The following is a 20,155-nucleotide window of genomic DNA, read 5'->3' as shown; positions in this document are numbered from 1 at the left end:
GAGCTTTTTCACTGTGTCAGCTCTTTCTGAAAAATATTCAGCCTAAAATAATTCTTATGCCAAAGAGGCATATTTTGGGGTGCCAAATTCTGTTCCTGGTCCTGTGGTACACCATCTTCAGCCTGTGTCAAAATGACCTCGCAACCCACACCTCATGATGGAAGACAGCAGCCAGACACATCCACAACAGGAAAAGATAAAGGGGTACCTCACTCTCACCTTTCCCGGCTGCAATTCTTAGAGATGGAGGGAATAATTAATGACCCTGGTCCTTGCCTCCCTCCATGCATAGATAACGTCAGCATCTCTGAACTTGTTTGATGTATAACCAAGAAATTCTTATGTTACCTTCAACGTAGAATCTAGAGAAAAGCCCAGATGTACTCAATCCCCCTTTTTTGGACATACATGAAATCTAGCTCTAAGTTTTTTTTTTCCTTTTCCTCTTGCCCACACTTACACTCTTTTGTGAAAGAGATATAAGCTGCACTTAAACTCACACAGCCAGGAGGAATTCCATCAGAACACTCTGTTGAGTTTTTCCGGGGTTCAAATTCCTGATGCTGATTATTGAATAAATTCCTTCGCTAATATCACCTGGACTGTGACGAGGATCAGGGCTGCCCTGGCCCCAGGGACAGAAGTGCAAGATGTCCTGCCCTACATGCCGACCTACATCATCCTCTGGGAAGCATAGGACGTCCTGACCTGATTTCTATCGACAGTTATAGGACCACCTGATAACCAGACCCCACCTGCACTGATACCATTTTAACGAGTTTTTCATGATCTTTCCTTTATCTTGTAAAGAAATAACTCACATACCTATGCCTTGTAAATTTAGCTCTAACCCTCAACACATTGCAGCTCTTCACTGCCCATGGGTCCTGTCCCCATGCCTGCAGCTCTTGCTGCCCATGGGTCCTGTCCTCGTGTATTCTCTGAATAAAAGAGCACTACTACCAGACCTTGAGAGTCCAAGAAATCTTTCTTTCGACTCCTCAACTCACTGAGCCGGCATCAGACCCTATTTCAGTCGACAGCCACGAGTAGATATTTTGCTGCAGTTTAGGACGTACACAGCTGGTCAACTTTACCCTGGTTTCTGGGAAGAAAAACTTATCTTCCAAAGAACCCTAGTATTGAGGTCAGAGGGCGTGCGCCCCTATCTTCAAAGACTGCATCCTTTGGTTTGGGATAGTGAGTTAAAGTAGGCGTACAATGTATGTCTGTCAGGCCATAGTCAGGCAGCTCTGAACAAAATAAAATTCAGGCCAAATCATGTTTAAATCAGAATAGCTTCCCCATTAAAGGGAAAATGGAGTCACTATGGACAATTAGACCCGAGCAGTTACCCGGCAGACATGACTCAGCATGTCCACTGCGGACAGGGAATGCGCCAAACCGTGTATGTAAACATATCTATGCAACCTGCACTGGCTGTGTACCACTTTTGTGTGGAAGTCATATAAAAACGGCCGCAGGAGAAGCCATGGGGCTCCTTCCCCATGTCGGTGGAAGAGAATAAAGCATGCCTAAGAGAATAAAGCATGTCTACCCTGCCATCGGCTCCGCACATCTTTTTTCAACTCTCCAAACCCTATGGTCCAGTCCTCCGCCGCTCCCCTCCTGCATACACCCATATACTCTCTATTTTAAATCTTTCTTATATCAAGAAGATGCCAAGCCCCACATTCCAAAGAGCTCTGGTCACTTTTTCTCAGCGTCCCAACGCGGCTCCCTGGCTGTCCATCAGGAGATTGGAAAGGGGTCCGGGCCCCTGCTGCACGCAGGAGAGAAACTACATTATCCAGAAGTGTGTGCGCGGTGGGAAGCGGTGGGAATTGGACCAATAAGGGACGGGGAAAAGGTCTCGTGCGTCCTGCCCTGTTGGGCGGGACTTCCGGCGTCTTGGGCAGGTTCGTTCTTTTCAACCTCTGCGGTTGTTCGCGCAATAGCTCCCCGGGCAGGTGATACTTCAGCGCCTTGCGGAGAAACGCCCAAGGAGACGAGAGCCACGCCCGTGTCTTGTAGGACTGGCGGGAGGGTTCGAGTGACCCGTCTTGGTCGCTGCTGCGCACACAGACTTCCATGACGGTGCTGGCAATCATGGACCCGACACAGGTGTGTGGAGGGTGTCCGAGATCCCTACCCGCTCGGACCCCTACCTTGACTGTCCGGCGTCCTGATGTGGGAGATGCTATCTAGGGGGGTCTTCACCTTCCCCTCGGTGCCATAGGGTCTGCAGGCCCTGGCATGGAGTCAGTCGCAGCCCATGGTATGGAATGCGGGCTGGAGTGTGCATGGCGAGGTCCTCATTTCTGGCAGTCACCGGTTTGCGGTGTGGAAGAGGGAATGTAGCTTCTCAGAATCTCTCCAGTGCGCGCAGTCCGCATGGACCTTCCCGCTGGATGGGACAGGGCTGCTGAGTCCTCAGTGTGGATTCTGCCCTCACCCATCCCAGGGCTGTGACCTCTCCAACTTCCCTGCCTAAGCTGGGCCTCCATTTCGTCGGGTGTAGAATGGCAGTGTTAACAGTTCTCTTTTGGTTTAGGGAACTGGAGAGGGAACGTGTGTTATGTGCTTCTGTTCCCCAGCACTGCCCGGGGAACAGCATTGTGTGCTCTGTTGCCAGGGAGGCGCGTTCCTGGGTCCGCCATGATGTTAGGGGCTCACCCCAAGAAGAATCTGGCCCATGGGCCTTCCTGGGCTCTAACCTCTACACAGCTGATGAGTCGGGTGGGAAGGGGAATAGCCCGGGGGGAAAGGTGGGTGGGAATAACGCGTTTGGAATTGCTGCTCCTCTGCTATGGCACAGAAGATGGCAGATCAGGCTGGGAGGCAAGAAGGCCCCTGAATTCACCTTTTGCAATTGCCATCTGATTCTTGCAAGTGGGGTTGACTTGCAACTGTGTGTGGTGAACCCGTTTAGACACTCACCGTTGAAAAGCAGACTCATTCCACGTTCAGTGGTGAGTGTGTGCAGGAGTGGTTTGTCTTTTAGCCGTAAACATGCAACAGGCCCCGGATTACTCCCTAGCGTGGCACCCTGTTTACTTTTGTCATACTCTTAATCACTGTCAGGACTTGTCTTCCTTGTGCATTTGCCACATGTGGTTCCCTTTGTCACTGCATTTCACGCTCCCTCCATTGTCCCCTCCTTGAAAAGTCCTTCCCCACTCATCCCATTTAAAGTCGACCCAGTCTCTGGAGCCCTTGTTCTGTTTTGTTGTCTGTAGAATTCTCATGGCCATTCGAGATTGTATTCCGCATTCCTTGTCCCCAACCCTGGAACGTGAGCTCCTCTTCTCTGCCTTATCCTCATACCTGGGACAGTACAGGGCCTGTAACCGGTGCTCCATAACTGCATAATGAGTGAGTGACTCTCCCCTCTGGGGACTCCTGTCACACTTAAAGCCAAACTTTCCCCCATAGCCTCAAGTCCCTCCTACATCCACCTCCGCCCCCTCCCCTTCTGTCCTCTCCTTCCATGCCTTCTCCTCACTGCCCTCCAGCTGAGCTGTCTTGAACATTCCGAGCTCTTTCCCACGTCTCAGCCTTTGCCCTTGCAATTCCCTCAGCTCTGCAAACTGCCTTCCCCACCCCCTGCCCCCGCCCCATCTGTGCAGAGCTGCCTCTTCCCTCCCTTCCCAGCTCTGCACCAGTGTCTCGGAAGGGTCTTTCCCTGGCCTTGCTGGTTCTACATAAAGTACCCCCCTTCCCACCTGTGCATTTTGTGGAATCTCTGTGCACAGAATCTGGTAGAGTTACAAAAGCAGAGATAGGGGGCTTGGTTGATTTTGCTTTTCAGGGTTTTCTGAGAGCAAAGAGGAAAAATACCAACTAAACATCCACAACAGCTGGCCCTCATTTAACCCTTTAACTGTGCTGAGACCTTCCAACCAGAGGGAAGTGTGTGTACACTGGCAGGGAGTGTCTCTGAGACACCTCTCAGGAGGGCGAGATGGTGCAGTCTTTTCCGGATGTTCAACTTCTGCCTCTGCTCCAGGGCCGCGTGACTCTGGGTGACTTGCTAGAGCTGCGTGAGCCTCATGCCACTGACTGTGCCCCAGAGATGATGATGGCATTGACATCCTAGCTGTGGGAGGATTAATAAAAGTAGGAAAAACACACTGAGCACTGACCCGTGCCATGCACGCCAGCGTTTGCTTCATGAACATTTTTTTCTTTAATTCTCACAACTACCTAGTGAAGTGGGGGCTATTATTATTAGTGATGTGGAAATCGAGGCTCAGAGAAATAAGTCGACTTCCCCCAGGCTACAGAGCAAGTAAGTACCCTTCTCAGTAGGCTGTATTGAAAGTCAGAATCTATCTCCAGAGCTGGGAACTAGTCATTGCTAGAGTATGGCATGTGGAGCCTCAGCAGCATGCAGGCACACGTTGGGGCCCAGTGAGGCTCAGCTGTGCTGCTTTCATCATGATGGGATTATGATCCTTGTCATGTTCCCCCTATTCCTCTTCATTCCCAGAGTCCTGGCTGTCTGTGCCTCTCAGGCCACGGGGCCTTGCTGTTGTCTTGTGTCTTTTGTGAGTGGTTTCAGCATAGAAGGCTTTTGTCTCTAACATAGTCACCGTCTGTCCATCGACCTTGTCTGCCTCCCCTTGGAGCCTGACACAGCTAGGCTGTGTTGGGGAGGAAGAACTTTTCCTCTACCCTCTTGGTTCTGCTGGCTGGTCTAAGAGTTAAATTGACATGAGACAGACTAATAAGAGAAAATCAAATTTAATGAATTTTGTACATACAGAGACCCCCATATCCATAGGAGTTCAGAGACAGAAAAGTAAACTGAGGTATTTATGCCATCTCGAGCTAACAATGGGGTAGGGACCTGGGCTTCATTGGGGAGGAGGGTAATTCACAGGATAAGAAGAGCAGATGTTCAGGAATTAGATGCTGCCCTGTCATACAGATAGGTCAGTAAAAGGTTATTTCTGGTAATAGGCAAGCCCCTTAATTTTAATTCCTCAAGGGAGACATAAAAGTTTCTCTTGAGCCTAGTCTCAATTGCCTTCATCTCAAAACACTCCACATGCCACAGTGGCACATCTGCGACGGCCTTCCCTGAACCCCACCAACTCCCTCCTCTGAAACTTCTTGGAAGTTTCACATATTAAAAGTTGAGCTGGTGACTGTGGAGAGAGAAAACAAATTTGTAGCCAAGTGGTAAGAAATCTGCAAAGGGAGATAAAAACATAGATTAGAATGGGAATGAATAAACAGAGAAGAACAAATTGGAGCATGTCTCCCCACACCCTGTTAAATCAGTTCCCCAGGCCTGGGAATAGGTCAGTCCAATAAAATGCCTTTGCTTCATTTGTCTGATGGAAAGTGTTAATCTTCTCTTCAATAAATGTAAGTTAGATGCTACTTAAACTGTTTGATTCACATAAAAGCAACATTTTTCACCAGTGATTGCCCAGGCTCCTCCTTGGTGGGCAGTCAGTGTTTCTAGAGCACGGCGATTTTGGCATAACACAGAGGCTAACCTCTCGACTTCTGACTGGTGTATTTTCAAAGTTTGCATAGTAGTGTTGAACTCTTGTTCCATTATCATGGAGAGATTTAAGATTGCCTTTTCCAGTTCATAATTTCCAAAACTTGAGAATAAGACCCTTAGTGCTGAAAAGAATTTGGAGTTGTGATACACAAGTGGATTCTGATTTCTCCAGTGGCCTGTGTATGTGGCACGACTTTGTGAACAAAGGAGCCCGTGTATGTAAGTTGGCTGGCATTTCGGGTGGAGAATTTGTTGATAGAAGGAGCCAGGTACCCAAGTCCAGTGTCCTGACCATTTAGGTGGGAACTCTTTATATACTTTGTTGCCACATAAAAATACCAGTGTGGTTTATAAACAAGGCTAGAATGAAACCTGTAATTCCCAGGGTCTGGATTATTCCAAGACCTTTGCCATTGCTACTGTTAGTGTCCAAACACCTCCATCTTCCATGTGCACCTGTCAGTCTGCGAGAGCAGAACAGACTGCAAAGTAGCTGGTATAGGAGGCCTGTAGTCTAGTTTTGCCGGCTGTAAAGCTTGGTTCTGTTACCCAGCCAAGTAAATCCAGATTTTTGATCCACCCATATACAATTTGTGATATTGGGAAGCTTAATCGTGGGGACAGCTACAATAGCTCAAGTTGTACAGGGGTGGCCTGTGAGCCGTCCTGGACAGTGGGTGACTTGGCAGATGTTTGTGCCAAAAAGGGTGATGCTGGAGTCACAAATTTCTTGAGAGGTTTGAAGATGCCACCTGTGGAATCAAACCACAGAGTTTGATTGCAGTATTGTCCTGGTATTTCACCCAGGAAAGGTCCAGTGTCTTGTGTGTTTTCAGTGCAAAGGAAAAAGTTTCCACCTATTGTCTTTACCTGGGCGAGGGGCAGTCCGTGACCCTTTCTGAGGTTTTCCAGGGCCTAAATGCCTCACCAGGAGAAGAGGCAGAGTGGTGTTTTTCTTGTTGTGGACACCATATCCTGTCGCTTGTCCGTCTTCTGTCCTTTGCCCACCAGGCATGCACATCGGCAGGATTGAAGACTAGTTTAGGTTCCTTTGAGCTGTCTAGATGTTGACATAACCAGCAGTCAGATTGATTAGTTAACTTGGCCATGGTTTGGTAAATGGCATAGGGGGCGTTTGGTCTGTGCCCGACTTGTTGAAAAAGAGCGGGTTAGAAAGAGCAAGACACAGGTTGATAAAGACCCATAGTGGAGACTTAGAGAGGAGAAACAGCATAGATAGGGAGAGCACTCTCCAGGCAGCCTTCTAATAACTGATTAATAAATGAAAAAAAGGTTCATTAATAAGAAAAGGTAGCTGTTGAGTTTTTGTGTGTGTATGTATGTTAAAAACGGAAATGGGGAGTAGGTGAAAGCAAGGTTTCTTGATCCGCGATTTGGGGGAAAGCTGTCTGCTTTGTGAGGCCAGCTGCTTCTGGGGCCTGGGAATTGGCCCTGGAAATCCTTAGTTGAAGGCCACTTGCGGGGACTGTCTCCCGGTTGTCTTGAGAGTAATGTCCTGGGTCTGTTCTGGCCTTGGCTTGCATGGATCCAGGAAGATTTTCCTTTGTTTTGATGGCAGTGTAGGTGGTCAGTAGGACTTCAAAAGGTCATTCCCAGCAAGGCAACAGCACGTGTTTTCTTCTCAAGACCTGGAGGTACACCCAGTCTCATGGTCCAAAGGGATGGCAAGACTGGTCAGTTGGTGGAGGCCATGCCCTTTTACCTGTCGGTGATGTGCTTCAAGTATACTAGTTAGTTCTTGTATAGAGCTAGTGCTAGCATCAAATTGTTTGCTTAAGTTCCCACAATATTCGCTTAATCCAGAAATGCAGGATGTAGAGATGCCAAGAGGCATTGGGTGTACAAAAACTATTTCAGAAGGGGTCAATCCATGTCTCCTATTTGGAGTGTTCCAGATCTTTGTAAGGGCCAAGGATCTTTATATATTCTGGCCGTTTAAGTCTGGTTTCCTGACACATTTTTCCTAAAGTCCTTTTTATGTCTAGATTTTTATGTTCCACTTGCCCAGACGATTGAGGATGATGTAGGGTATGAAATTTGAGTACCCCAGAGTTTTTGCAAGCAAGTAGTTCATCTCAGCTATAAAATGAGTTCCTTGGTCTGATTCAGTCCATAAAGGAATGCCAAAATGACAAATAATCTCAGTTATTAATTTCTTTACCATTCTGGCATCTGCATGTCTGGTCGGGTAGCATTCAGTCCATCCACTAAACATGCAGACAGTAAACAGTGAGAATAGCCTAAAGCTGGGGACAAGTCTGTAAAGTCCATTTGGAGTGCCACAAAGAGCAGTGAGGGCCTGGGAGGACTTCCTGGGGTACGCTGATTTCTCCCAGAAACTTGGTGAGATTTGCAAGTAGTGCACTGGGAAATAATTTGGTTGGAAATTTTGTGGGTGCCAGGGCAAAACCAATTGTCTTTCATTTCTGTAACTACCCTCCGTCTGCACATATGTCCTGCTTGGGGGGAGATAATTGCAAGCCAAAAAGACAAAAAAGGGCTGCAGGAGGTCCATGTGGCCCAGTGTGTAATCCATCTGATCATTGTTCTACACCCTTTTGTGTCCATTTGTCTTTTTCAGATCATAGGGCATCTGCCTGATAGCTAATAATATCAGTCAGGGATAAAGACAGGTTTAGAAATTGGATGGAGAAAGGATAAGGGAGTCCTTGGTAAGCTGCATGCCTCGCAGCTTTGTCAGCCTGTCCCCTTACTGTGGGTTGAACGGTGACCAGTGGCAATTTGAGAAGGGAGCTGAATAGCTTGTGGCAGTGCAGCAATCATCTGCCCATTAGCAGTAGAGTTCCTGCAGAAGTTGCGAATCCACGGGATTTCCAAATTGTGCCAACAGCTTGGCAGACTCCAAAAGCATATCTGGAGTCTTTGTAAATAGTGGCAGTTTTCCCTTTTGCTCTTGGGCAGCCTCCAGTGAGAGTTACGAGTCCAGCAGCTTGACCTGTCTTATAGGGGCGAGGAGCGTGCCTAGGAGTTTCCTGTGGGAAGACTATGGCATGACCAGTTGTTATGTTTCCCCAGAGATTTCGTTTATAGGAGCTGTCACAAAATAGAAATCTGGATTATCTGAAAGGATATCTGAGATCCTCTCATGGCTTTGAGACCATTTCTGTAGTTGCAAGGCAATCACGTGGGATAGAGTGGGGTGCTCCATCATCAGAGAGGGGTAGTCAAGTAGCTGGATTCAATGTGCCATGACGATAAGGTGATGGAAGGGTTGGTTAAAAGGGCCTGTTCATCGGTGGTCTGTCGCCCTTGAGAGGTGCTGCATCCTATGAACTTGTGAAGTAGCAGGCACAGCATGGGGAACATGGGGAGCCTAAAGTCAGAGCACTGGCTTTGTCAGTCAAGGTGGCAGCTGTGGCCCCCCCCAACGAGCATGGGGGCAAACCTGATGCCACACGGTCTAACTGGCATGAGAAGTATGCTGTAGGTCGGATCTGAGAGGCACAGGATTGTCCTAGAATGCCTGCAGCAATCCCCTTATTGTCATGGCAATATCAATGAAAAAGTTTGTCAAAATTAGGTAAGCCAAGAGCTGGGGTTTGGACAAAGCTAATTTTAAGGTTTCAAAGGAGGTAAATGCCACTGAAGGCCAGGAGATTGGCTCTGGGGTGAGAGCTGGGAGAAGGGTGTACAGAAATTTAGCAAGGGCTGCAAAATTAGGGATCTGTTGGCGGCAATAGCTTTATGTAACTGTTTTTTCATTTTGGGGAGAGGGATGGGCAAAATTAACTCAAGGCGCTTTAGGTGAGCTTTTAAATGCCCCAGGGAATCTCGTGTCCTAGGTAGGTAACAGTCACTTGTACCCACTGAAGTTTAGATCTGGAGACTTCCTGGCGTTGTTCAGCTGGTGACTTTAGGAGAAGAAGGGCATCTGTAAGCGCTGCCTGCTTAGTTTGATTACAGAGTAAAAGGTCATCCACTCACTGGACAAGCGTAGAGCCTTGAGTAGCGGCTACAGAATCGAAGTCTGCTGTAAGGATTTGGGAAAACATTGAGGCGACTCACAGCATTCCTGAGGTGGGTGAGCCCACGTGAATTGTCTCCCATGAAGTGTAAATACAAAAAGAGGTTGTGAACCAGAGTGCCATGGGATCGAAGCAAAGGCTGAGCAGAGGTCAGTCACAGTGAAGCAGGCCGCCTCAGAGGGGGTCAAGGTAGGAATAACAGCTGGATTAGGAACCACTGGATGCCAAGGAATTACAAAAGAGTTTATGGCTCTGAGGGCTTGTCCAAATCTATAGGTTTGGTTCCCATCTGAGTCAAATTTACCTCCTTTTTCACTGGCAAGATTGGAGTGTTACAGGGTGAAGAGGTGCCCTCTAGCACACCGTGCTGCGGAAGGGAGTCTGCTAAGAGTCAGTTCCTGCCCCTGCCTCCCTGGAGAGGGGGTATCGGGCTATGATGGCAGCAGTTTATTCTTTTTCCAAGGAACGTGCACAGGTTCTGCACTCAGTAACAGTCCTACTTCATTTGCATGTGCGGCCCAAAGGCTAAGCGGAACATCTTTTAGAAACTCATCTTCAGAGGAATTTAGATCAAGATGAGTTTCTAGTAAGGAAAGTGGGAGATTCAGAGTTTGGTCTGAGGGTGGAGAGATAAAAACGCCTTTCTCATTACAATTTATGGTGGCATTAAATTTACATGACAAGTCTCTGCCAAGAAGGTTTGCTGGTGAAGAATTGGAAACCAGAAAGGCATGATGAGCATTAATGGGGCCTAAAAATGTTAGAGTGGGCTGAGATGTGGGCAGCGAAATAGGCCACCCAGAGACTCCAACAGCTTGAATAGCATCACAGGTGACCAGACTGAACAGTCCTCTGAGTGGATGGCACAGAAAGTCACACCAGTATCAATTAAGAATCCAGTTCCGAACTCGATTTTAGGGGTTTGACTGAGGTTTGGCTGACCCCATCATTTGAGAGGGAAATGCCCCTCAGGAGGAGAAAAATGAACCTGGGCAGACTGGGGCCTGAGAGGAGGGGTGTTACTTCTTACAGTTTGCTTTCTCTTAAGCACTGGACAATTTCCTTTCCAATGTCCTGGCTTTTTTACGATACCTGCATTTGTCTGGAGGCAAATGGGGGGAGGCTCTGAAAAGCCTTTAAGGCCTTTTCCATATCTTGCTCTGTCTTACTAAAGATTCAACTTGCAGAGCAAGAATTGTTGCTTTTAACTCTTTTTCCTTCTACGTTCCAGCAAACTATTTTCAAAGAATTACTTGGCAGCCTCCATTATGCATAACAGTTGCCCTGACCAACCAACTACACTATTTTGAATTTGTGTTTTTATATGGGGAGAAAATTGCCCATGCAGCAGAAATCAGATTCCTCTGCTCCGGGCTTCTGGGTTTGACGCAGTGTGCCTTCGAAAGGTTTGTATAAATGGTTCGACAAAGGCTTTTGGATGTTCTCCTCCCCTGTGAGTGCATAATTCAATCCTTGGCCAATTAGCTTTAGGAGGAAATGCCTCTAAAACAGCTTCCATTAAACCCTGAATATCAGCCTCCAGCAGAGCCATCCCCTGCGGGAAGGGTTTTCTCTAGAGGCTGTCTGGCCTGTCTGCTAACTGCAGTGTAACCATGGGTTGGAAGAACGCGCCTTAGTAGCCAGTCAGTGGGGTTATGAATAGTCACTAATCGTTCTAACTCCTCTCTCAATTTTGTAGGATCTTCTGACAGTGGAGGTAGGAGGGTTTTATCATTTAAAAGATCGGCTGCTGTCCAGGGGACCTGAATTCTTTGCGGAGGAGGTCTAGAATACATCCACAAGGGACACTGTGTGAATGTATGAAGTTGGCAGGGCCAGTTTATCGCACCCTGGAAAGTAGAAGGAGACATAAGGGACAGCACAGTGAGCCTTCCTGCCCTTCCTGACTGCGTCTGCTAAATTCACTCCTGGCGTTCAGCATTGACACAAGTGACCCCTGTCCGCCTTGCTTGGAGGTCAGGCCTGAGTGCCCTCTGTAGGTCTTCTAGAGAAAGGGAAGTGAAAACAGTCAGGTGGGTGTTTTCTGGACAAGTGAGAGTCCTAGGATCTAAGGGAAGTGGCTGAGGAAGTGGGAGCTGGGTTCTGAGGGAGGTTTAGACCAGGGGCCCGGTGATCGCAAAGACCTGGAGGGTCAGGGACAGGGAGCTGGGGATTAAGGGGGTATAAGAGGGAGGACAGGGAGAATTTATGCTAGGTTTGGTTTTGAATCCTTATTCTAGGTCTGTCTTGTGTTCTTTCATTTTATTAAGAGATTCCCTGAGGCTAGCCACTTCTTTGGATTTTCTCTTCAATTTGATCCTCCCATAAATACCAGTAAGGCAGCTGCTTGGAATGAGAGCTCTCTAAAAGTTTTTTCAAATATGGAAGTTCCATATTTGATTCAAAAGATCCATCATCTGGCCACTGACAAGTAGGATCTTCATTTTTGTATTTATTCCAATAGCTATTCAATCCAGTAAGCCTTATGGAAAGACCTGGAGGTAACTTTCTAGGCTGAGAATAAATCTTTACCGTGGACACAAGATCCATCCCTGGAGTGGGTGCACATGATGTAACCCCCATGATACAAAAAAGAGTTCACGACCAAAGATAGTCTTAAGAAAGAAGGACAAACTCCCTTGAGAGCTCAGGACTCAGAACCCCAATCTATTCAACTGGCCGCCAGATGAACCCCAGTAAATGCACCTCCCGGATTGGTGGAGATCAGAGAGAATTTTCTCACTGGTTAGAAAAGCCAAGCTCTCAGGACCCATAACAGGATGGAAGGAAAAACCTTGTAGCTTGAGGTTCCTCACACAGGGAAACCCTTCCAGACTGCAATACCCGTGAGCTGACTTTGCCTGTGGAATTTCCTTCTTGTGACGACCATCTCTGGGAGGAAATGCATAAAATAAAACCAAGAGTAGTCTACCAAATTCACTGGAGTTGTTAAGTTCAAGAAACTATTGAAGGGCCGGCCCCGTGGCCGAGTGGTTAAGTTTGCACGCTGTGCTGCAGCTGCCCAGGGTTTGGATCCAGTGCGCGGACATGGCACTGCTCGTCGGGCCACGTTGGGGTGGCATCCCACATGCCACAACTAGGAGGACCTGCAACTAAGATATACAACTATGTACACAGGGGTTTGCAGAGATAAAGCCAAAAAAAAAAGAAAGAAAGAAACTATTGAAGTATTGAAATAGTTTCACAAATATTTTGTCCTGCTAATCTAAATTTAGGAAAGAGAAAAAGAGACTTAGCACTCTTGCTTCCAGTGGACCTGCAGCAGTCGGAGATCTGGGGGACTGATGGGGTAAGAACCCTTACCTTCTGTGGCGCTCGTCAGATGTCTGTCCCAGGATCTCTCAGCCACAGCAGCCTCAAAGGGAGCAGAGTCCCACTGGAGAAGTTTATCCTGCCGGCTACGCCAGCTGTTGGCGAGAAAGAAATTTTCCTCTACCCTCTGGGTTCTTGTGGCTGGTCTCAGAATTAAATTGTCATGAGATAGATTAGTAGGCAAAAATCACATTTAATTAATTTCATACATATCGGAACCCCACATCCATGAGAAGTTCAGAGACACAAAGGTAAACTGAGGTATTTATGCCATCTTGGGCCAAGAATGGGATAGCGGGCTGGGGCTCCAAAGGGGAGGAGGGTAATTCACAGGAGGATAAGAAGAGCAGATGTTCAGGAATTAGATGCTACCCTGTCATACAGATAGGTCATTAAAAAGGTTGTTTCTGGTAATTACTCTCCTTATAGGCAAGACCATTAACTTAAATTCCTCAAGAGAGAGGTAAAAGTCTTTGTTCAGCCCACAGGGTGTAAGTTGCCTTCAGCTCAAAATACTCCACGTGCCAAAGTAGCACATCTTGGGGCGGCCTCCCCTGAACCCCATCTGCTCCCAGGAAATGCTCAGTGATTCTGGCCTTGGGGCTTTAGGGTCCTTTGCCAGCGGCTGAGCATCGGGCTCTGGTCTCATCTCAATGGCCCAGGGCCAACAAAACTACCTCTCTTTGACTTTCCAGGTATCAGTGACCTTCAAGGATGTGGCAGTGACTTTTACCCAGGACGAATGGGGGCAGCTGGACACTTCCCAGAGGACCCTGTACTGGGAGGTGATGTTGGATACCTGTCAGCTCCTGGCCTCTCTGGGTAAGGCCTCACTGCTCCTCTCCTTGGGGACGTACACCCTCCTTCATCCTGCCCTTTGTTCAGAAGCCTTCCACGTGACGCCCTCCTCTTCCTCGCATCCGTCACATGTATTGGTTTCGCCTTCTGCTGCCTAGTGTTCTGTGTCTCTCACAAGGAATTTTGGGCAAGAAACATAGTTCCCCTCAAAACGGCTCAGATATCAAAGAAGAAGGATTCATTGGAGGAACTGTGGGTGCCTTTTAATATTCAAGGGCAGGATGTCCAGTCAGTACCATGAAAGCCTAAAGTCAGGAAACGGAAGAAATCCTGATTAGATCTTGGCCTCGGGGAGTTCTGATTTTTGTGTCTCTTTATGAGTCTCTTTGTGCCATTCTCAACAGACTGGCTTTTTCTGCTACAAGGAGTTCATGGCCAGAAGTGCCCGCCCCTGTCCTCACTCTGAGAAACTTCCCCAGTTCCGAGTTTCTCCTTCTCTGTATGTTTTTTTCATTTCTCTGTCTTTCTCTCCAGCTGGCTGTCTCTGCATGGGTGTCCTCCTGGCAGGAAACCGCCACCCAAGCCCACACTTCCCTTTACCTCTCACCCTGGGGCTCAGCACAGGCTGGCCCTAGTCTCTCCCTTCTCCAGATTCCCACGAGATGGAAACTGAGTGACCGAGCTTGGTTGGTTCACAGCCCAGTCAGCAGGACCATAGGTAATGGGATGTTCTTCAGAAAGTGAGTGAACTAGTCAAGATACCAGAGGCGGCTGTGTGAGTCCTACTGCCGTCATTCTAAACAACACAGTCCCATTTCAGAGGCTTCTTTGACACCTGATGTCTACATGCTCTGTCCTGTATCCTTAAGTCTGGGCCATGACCCTCTGTTGGGATGGGAGATGATTTTGGAGGGTGCACAAACACAACAAATGGCATTGATGGACAATCAGAGAAAGCCATTCCTTTTTCTCTCTTCCTTCCTGCTTGCTGATTGTTTAGGGAGGAAATATCTGTTTTGTGCAGAGTCTTTAATGCCCTTGGACTGTTGGTAATTTCCCTTTTGAACAGAAGGGACAGCCTCAGACTCAAGCCCTGAGCAGGCACTGTGAGTTCACTGAGACTGAACAGTGCTATTTTGATTTTCTTGTAGTAATTTTCCACTTGTGGCAAATGAAACTGGTTTTTCAGTTTTTCAAACTGACACAAGATTCCCTTTTTTAAAATCTGTTAAAGTATAATTAAAAGTTGGTCAAAGAAAAGCAATTAATAGCAATGGTCATAGTTAATGTGCCGTTGCCATTGGTATACCTGGGTCCCACGCCCGCATCTGAACAGTTTTGGGGCTCTCTAGGATGGAGGTAAGGGAGATGGATCAGTTTAGACAGCCAGCACTACCTTACTCAACCTTTAGGACCCAATGATGTTCTTGGCCTTGGTTCACAGGTCACTGATCAGTGTTGTGTTTGTGGACAAAGCAGCCTCATTCCGAGGTCTCCTTTCCATCCCGAAGTCCCAGACAGCATTGAGACATTTCTTTTTGTCTTTGCTAAAATACGCATATCGTACTCCTTTTTCCACAAACACAATATCCAGTTCCCAAACCAGAGCTGATCCTCTCCTGGAGTGCAGGCCGGAGCTATGGACAGTGAAGACAGGCCTTTCCCAAAGCACCTGTCCCGGCGGGTGACCAAGAAATAGGCAGTGGGGGTCACGGCAGCCTTCCCTGTGAGGGGATCCCTGCCTCTGCAGTTCCGTGGGAAGCTCCTTGTTGTGGCCTCCTTGGGTGCCTGGGTTGCTGTAGAGCTCTTAGTCTTTAGGTCCCTCTGTCCTCTCACCCCAACCCATTCTTTCCTGCCACCAGCTGAAGAACCTGTTTGATTAGGTAAGAGTGAGGCTGTGGGCTCCAAACGCTTGTTCTTAAAACCTGCCTTTGACCCTCTCCAGCCCTGTGACAGTGGGGAAGTTGCATGCTGTCATTGTGCCTCATTTAGCTAAGTTAGGCTGAGTTAATGTTGCTGCAGTAACATAACTTCCAAAATCTCAGTAGCTCAACACATGAAAAATATTTTTCTCACTCATGGCAGGGTCCATGTGGGTCAGCCTGGGAGTTCGTATGACACAGTTATTCAGAGACGCAGGTGCCTTCTGTCGTCCATATGTGGCTTTATGGTTACCTTGGCAACATTCCACTGGCAGAGGGGAAACGAGAGCAAGGATGGAAGTCACCCCCAGTTGCATGCACACACATCACTTCTCCCACTGTTGATGAGAGCTCATTAATTGCTCATCCCTCTTTGGATGCAGCAGGGAAATGGAATTGAGGGGAAATGGTGCCCAAGAAGAGCAGAGGGGTTTGGTTTACACTCACCCAATCTGCAGCATTCAGCCTACTCTTGGAAAATGAAAATGATAATAATTTCTAACTCATTGGGCTGTTTGAAGATAGAATCATTTAATGCATGAAACTGCTTAGCCCCATGTCTGAGCCATAGTTAGGAGCTCAACAAATGTCAGCTATTAGGGTCTTTCATGTAGTGATTATCAACCACACGGCATCTCTCCCATGCCCTTCCGGACTCGGAAGAAAAAGAGCCTGTCTTACTCTGCGTGCCTGCACTCTGCATCCCACCCTTCTCTATCCATTGATCCATCCTCCTATTTGTGAGACAGAAGCAATCCCTAACTCCATTGTCTTCCTGCACCTCCTTTACTGTAAAACCTCAACATCTGGCTTTGTCTGCTACACAGCTGGGCTGCTGAGGGCAGTTGGAGTCATCAAGTGTGTTGAAGGGTGCCACTGCAGAGTCATGGTCTTGCCTCTCTCCTGCTTCCTGGCACTGCTCAGCCCGCCCCTCCTCAGCCCAACTGACTGTCTTCCTAATACTTACCTTTTAGTTACATTCCCTATGTCTCATCACATTCTTCATGCCTAAGAAGGAAGTCATGATCTTGTCCCCTCCTCCATCCTCCACAATTTCAGTGGATGGTCCTGTGAATCAGACAGTGGAGACGGTGGGAAACAACCTTGCACAAACCAATAACATTCTGCCTCCATCTAATCCAACATCCAGCATCCTCATCTTGCTTACTTTTTGTTTTTCACATCCAGTGAAACCATCACCTCCGCCACCTCCATGAGCTTCACCAGGAACCTCCTAGTCTAAGCTCTCATCATCTCTTGGCAATGTGATGCCAACACACGGCTCACTGGTCGGCCCACATCTGATCTTTGTTTCTGGTCAGCTCTGTCTCTTGCACCACCTTCCCCATCCACTTGACCATTGATCCAAACAATCACCACTCCCTGAGCCACTGATGTCTCAGCATGCAACCCAGTTCCTGTCTTTCTGCTCTTGCTCCTTGGCCTTCCAGATTCATCTCTATCTTATACCTATTGCTTCCCTTCTCACCTCCATGGAAGAGGTTTTCATGCCACACCTGCACTGGAGACCAAATCATACCTTTTTCTGCCTTCTCAGGGACCTTGCTTCTTCACTTATTTTTTTGTTTAGCATTTTGAACTTCTGTTTTAGATGTTAAAGAAATCTTTCTACATTCCTTATATTAATGTCCTATTAACTATATGTGTTGCAAACTTATTGTAATTTTTACTCTATCTTTTGTCTTTCTTTAACCTTTTATTGAACAGAACTTCTTATTAATACTTTTGACAATTCATGAATAATTTCATTCAACTATTCAACTTTGGCATTGTTATCATCTAATATGGTACCCACCTCATATTTTCTCCTGTCTGTATTGTTTGAGATGAATCATGATTGATACGAGGTTTTATCCCAAATCACAAGTTCCCTTAATACTGGCATTAGAAGAATTGTTTTCTTTATTACAATTTTTTTTTTTTTGAGGAAGATTAGCCCTGAGCTAACCTCTGCTGCCAATCCTCTTCTTTTTGCTGAGGAAGACTGGCCCTGAGCTAACATCTGTCCCCATCTTCCTCTACTTTATTTGTGGGACGCCTGCCACAGCATGCCTTGCCAAGCGGCGCCATGTCCACGCCTGGGATCTGAGCTGGCAAACCCTGGGCTGGCAAAGAGGAACATGCGAACTTAACTGCTGTGCCACTGGGCCAGCCCCGTACAATATTTTCATAGGTGTAATTTTGATACCACATGTAAAACTTACTGTATAGCTTTCAAAGGAACCTTTAGAAGTTTTTTTTTGTTTTTTTTTGCTGAAGAAGAATCACCCTGAGCTAACGTTTGTGCTACTCTTCTTCTATTTTATATGTGGGTCACCACCACAGCATGGCTGACAAGTGGTGTATGTCTGCACCCTGGATCGGAGCCCATGAACCTGGGCCGCCAAAGCAGAGCACACCAAACTTCACCACTATGCCCCAGGGCCAGCCCCCAAAAGTTCATTTTTAAGTAAATTTTTTATTTTAGAATCATTTGAGGCCTACAGAGAAGTTATATAAATAGTATGGAGAGTTTCCGCATACATTTCCTTCTTCCTAACGTAAGATATTACTTCTCACGTTAACATCTTACATGACCATGCTACATACATTAAGTTCTGTTTATTAACTAAAGTCCAGACTTGATTTGGATTTCACCAGTTTTTCCACCAGTGTCCTTTATCTGTTCCTGCCTCCAACGTGGGGTAACACTCCCATTGGTTGTTATGTCCCCTTAGTTTCTCTGGCCTGTGACAGTTTCTCAGCCTTGCCATATTTTTCGTGACATTGGCAATTTTGAAGAATACCAGCCAGGCACCTTGTAGAATGTCCTTCAATTTGGGTTTCTCTGATGCTTTGCTCCTGTTTAGACAGGTTGTGGCTTTTAAGAAGACTTCCACAGAGGTGAAGTGTCCTTCTCATCACCTCATATGAGGGATATATAATTTCCACATGACATTACTGGTGATGGGGACTTTAATCACTCATTTAAGGTGGTGTCTACCAGGTTGCTTGACTGTAAAATTATTATTTTTCCCTTTCTGTACTCTGTTCTTTGGAGATGAGTCCCTAACTCCAGCCCATACTCAACGAGAGAAATATCTACATGTGTTACTTGGGATCCTCCATTGAGAAGACTTGTCCCTTCTTCCACATTTATTTATTTATCCAATTGATCATTTATTTATATCAGTGTAGATTCATGTATGTTTGTTTTATACTTTGGGTTGTAATCAATGTTATGTTTATTTGTTTTGTTGTGCAAATTGTTCCAGGTTTGGACATTGAGAGCTCTTTCAGGTTGACTCCTGTGTCCCTTTAACATGTCCCTATTCTTTAGTTGTTGAGGACTTTCTTATTTCCTTGCACTGTGAGAGGTTCATTTCTTTTCTCTGTCACTGCCGTAGAGTCAGCTGTCTCTCCGAGGATCCCTGCTTCCTTTTCCTCAATGCTGTTGAATAATAGTATTTAGGAACCAAGATCTAGGCCTAGGCACTGGGTGGGCTTGTTCCTACGGTGTTGCTTCTAGACCTTCTCAGAAGAGAGCTAAGAAATACAGGTGTGTATTTTCTAATTCCTTCTCAACTCTAATCTGGTATAACATGGTTCATTCTAGCCTTCCCTCCCTGCCTATTTGTAACTTCTTTCTCTGACCCTGACAAATCTGGCTTTCATTGTCTACCTTTTATTGACTTATTTTTCCAACCCAGTTATACATATAAGGTAGTTTCCCTGGGAAACAGATTGACCAACTAGGGTGCAGTGTTTATGTGTAGCTATTTTTGCCTTTAGTTTTACCGTTTTACACTATTTTCCAAAGTTTCCAAAGTCACCATACAAATTCTGCACTTTTTTTTAAGATTTTATTTTTATTTTTTCCCTTTTTCTCCCCAAAGCCCCCCAGTACATAGTTGTATATTCTTAGTTGTGGGTCCCTCCAGTTGTGGCAGGTGGGACGCTGCCTCAGCATGGCTTGACGAGCGATGCCACATCCGTGCCCAGGACTTGAACCAGCAAAACCCTGGGCCGCTGCAGCGGAGTGCACAAACTTAACCACTCGGCCACAGGGCTGGCCCCTTCACATGTTAAATTTATACTTAGTCCTTTCTATTCCATAGGTTTTTGAGAAGATTTTTTTTTATTTTTAAATGTTCAATCAGCCTTTCATTTCTACCTTGACTCTCTCTTCTTTGTGATGTGTTATCTTTCATATCTTGGATTCAGTTGCTAATATATTGTTCAGTATTTTTGTGTCTATAATCTGAGAGAGATTAGTCTGTAGTTTTTGTAATACCTGCTTTACTTTTACTATTAAGGTAACAGGAACCTCACAAAATGAAGTGGAGAGTCTTCCATCCTCTGCTGTTTTCTGGAAGAGATTGTATAGTGTTGATGTTTGGTATTATTTCTTCCTTAAATGTTTCATAGAATTTAATGGTGAATCATCTGGCCCTATCTTTTTGACCCTTTACTCTTCCACATAAGTTCTAGAATTTTTCTAATTCTAGAACTGTGAAAAACCCTGTTGTGAATTTATCTAGACTTTATTGAATTTATAGATCCATTGAGGAAGG

The 20,155-nt window shown here is 46.4% G+C and overlaps 1 protein-coding gene across 1 annotated transcript in view; it reads left to right on the top strand.

Moving 5' to 3' along the window:
• The first annotated feature begins 1,892 nt into the window (after window positions 1-1,892).
• The window catches only part of LOC106829208 (zinc finger protein 543-like), a 25,929-nt gene continuing 7,666 nt past the window's right edge, over window positions 1,893-20,155 (top strand). The window contains exons 1-2 of the mRNA XM_014838194.3: window positions 1,893-2,124; window positions 13,557-13,683. Of these exons, the coding sequence (XP_014693680.3) occupies window positions 2,092-2,124; window positions 13,557-13,683 (160 nt within the window). The 5' untranslated portion in view covers window positions 1,893-2,091. The remainder of the gene's footprint in view (window positions 2,125-13,556; window positions 13,684-20,155) is intronic.

The sequence above is a fragment of the Equus asinus genome, chromosome 26 (genome assembly GCF_041296235.1).
Source record: "Equus asinus isolate D_3611 breed Donkey chromosome 26, EquAss-T2T_v2, whole genome shotgun sequence".
In the NCBI taxonomy this organism is placed as follows: Eukaryota; Metazoa; Chordata; class Mammalia; order Perissodactyla; family Equidae; genus Equus; species Equus asinus.
Note: the sequence above shows the minus strand (reverse complement) of the source record. Positions and strands in the feature narration are given on the sequence as shown.